This window comes from Mustela lutreola, chromosome 2 (genome assembly GCF_030435805.1).
Source record: "Mustela lutreola isolate mMusLut2 chromosome 2, mMusLut2.pri, whole genome shotgun sequence".
Classification (NCBI taxonomy): domain Eukaryota; kingdom Metazoa; phylum Chordata; class Mammalia; order Carnivora; family Mustelidae; genus Mustela; species Mustela lutreola.
The window spans coordinates 11,572,873-11,574,794 of record NC_081291.1 but is presented as its reverse complement, the minus strand read 5'-3'; the positions used below and the strand labels follow the sequence as shown (position 1 = coordinate 11,574,794).

Here is a 1,922-nt window from a genome sequence, read left to right as displayed (position 1 = left end):
AGTTGGGTATTCATTCTTTCTGATGGCTGTGTAATATTCCATTGTATATATGGACCATATCTTCTTTATCTATTTGTCCATTGAAGGGGATCTTGCAAGCTCTTATTTTTACCTACATATGAAGTAGGGTTGTTTGAGGGAAGGTGTAGAGGAAAATAAAAGTGAGAAGATAAAAGATGAAGGACTGGAAGCCACAGATGTTCTAGACAAGCACTACTCAGTCATGATTGAGCAGGGGAATCACCCGGAATCTTGTCACAATGTGGATTCTGATTCAGTAAGTCTATCCAGGCACCCCTAAATCTGGCTGTTTTAAACATCAGTTCTGTAGGACATTCAGTGAAAGGATTAATAAAGTATTAGCCTGTTATAATTGCTACAGTTAGGAATTTTAAATGCTCCCATACTTCCCCTGCTGCCACTGTCATCTGGAAATGCAGTCCTACCTCCAAAGTAGTTGTACTCCTTTTTGCCTCACTCAGAGTGTGGCCTGTGGACCAGCACATTGCTCATAACAGCTTTGAATGCAGAATCCCAGGAGAAAGCATCTCAAATTCCCCGACTGAGGCAATTATAACAGGGTAATACTTCATTAATACATTCGCTGGATACTAAAGGCAATCACATTACTGTGCTGTCACTGTGCTGGTCATTGAATGCTGATTTTTTCTCTTTCCTGCTAGTTATTTCACCCACATGGAATCAGGAAATCAAACACATGCTTCAGAATTTCTCCTCTTGGGATTTTCAGCAAAACCAGAGATTCAGTTCATGCTCTTTGGGCTGTTCTTGTGCATATACCTGGTTGCATTAACAGGGAACCTGCTCATTATCCTCATCATCTTCTCAGACTCTCACCTCCACGTGCCCATGTACTTCTTCCTCTTCAACCTGTCCTTTGCTGACATTTGTTTCATCTCCACCACAGTCCCCAAGATGCTGCTGAACATCCACACTCAGAGAAAAGTTATCACATTTGCAGGATGCGTAGGCCAGACATTTTTTTTCTTTGTGTTTGGATGTGTGGACAATTTATTCCTAACCGTGATGGCCTATGATCGCTTTGTGGCCATCTGTCACCCTCTGCACTACTCGGTCATCATGAACCCCCAGCTATGTGGGCTGCTGGCCTTGGCGTCTTGGTGCATCAGTGTCATGGGCTCCCTGCTCGAGACTTTGACCCTTATGAGGCTGTCCTTCTGCACAAACATGGAAATCCCACACTTTTTTTGTGATCTTCCTGAAGTCTTGAAGCTCGCTTGTTCTGACACCTTCATCAATAATTTAGTTGTTTATGTTGTGACTGTTGTCTTAGGTATTTTTCCTTTCTCAGGGATCCTCTTCTCTTATTCTCAGATTTTCTCCTCCATCCTGAGGATTTCATCAACCAGGGGCAAATATAAAGCCTTTTCCACGTGTGGGTCTCACCTCTCAGTGGTCTCCTTGTTCTATGGCACAGGCTTTGGGGTCTACCTCAGTTCTGCAGCAACTTCAACCTCTATGATGAGTCTGGTGGCCTCGGTGATGTATACCATTGTCACCCCCATGCTGAATCCCTTCATCTACAGCTTGAGGAATAGGGACATGAAAGGGGCCCTGAGCAGGCTGCTAGGAAGGGTGCTGCCTCTCAGCAACAGGCCTGTTACACTACACTCTTGAGTAGCTGGGCACACAAGATGGAGGCCAAGAGATCTTGGCGTTCTGCATCCAATATTTTTTTTTCTTTTTTTAAATGTATTTTTTATTTATTTTCAGCATAACAGTATCATTATTTTTGCACCGCACCCAGTGCTCCATGCAATCCGTGCCCTCTATAATACCCACCATCTGGTAGCCCGACCTCCCATCCCCACCCCTTCAAAACCCTCAGATTGTTTTACAGGGTCCATAGTCTCTCATGGTTCACCTCCCCTTTCAATTTC

General features: G+C 44.1%; 1 protein-coding gene across 1 annotated transcript; it reads left to right on the top strand.

Moving 5' to 3' along the window:
• The first annotated feature begins 696 nt into the window (after positions 1-696).
• On the top strand, positions 697-1,659 carry LOC131825729 (olfactory receptor 7C1-like). The gene has a single exon (XM_059165135.1). The coding sequence runs from the start codon at positions 697-699 to the stop codon at positions 1,657-1,659; it is 963 nt and encodes a 320-aa protein (XP_059021118.1).
• Positions 1,660-1,922: the final 263 nt, after the last annotated feature.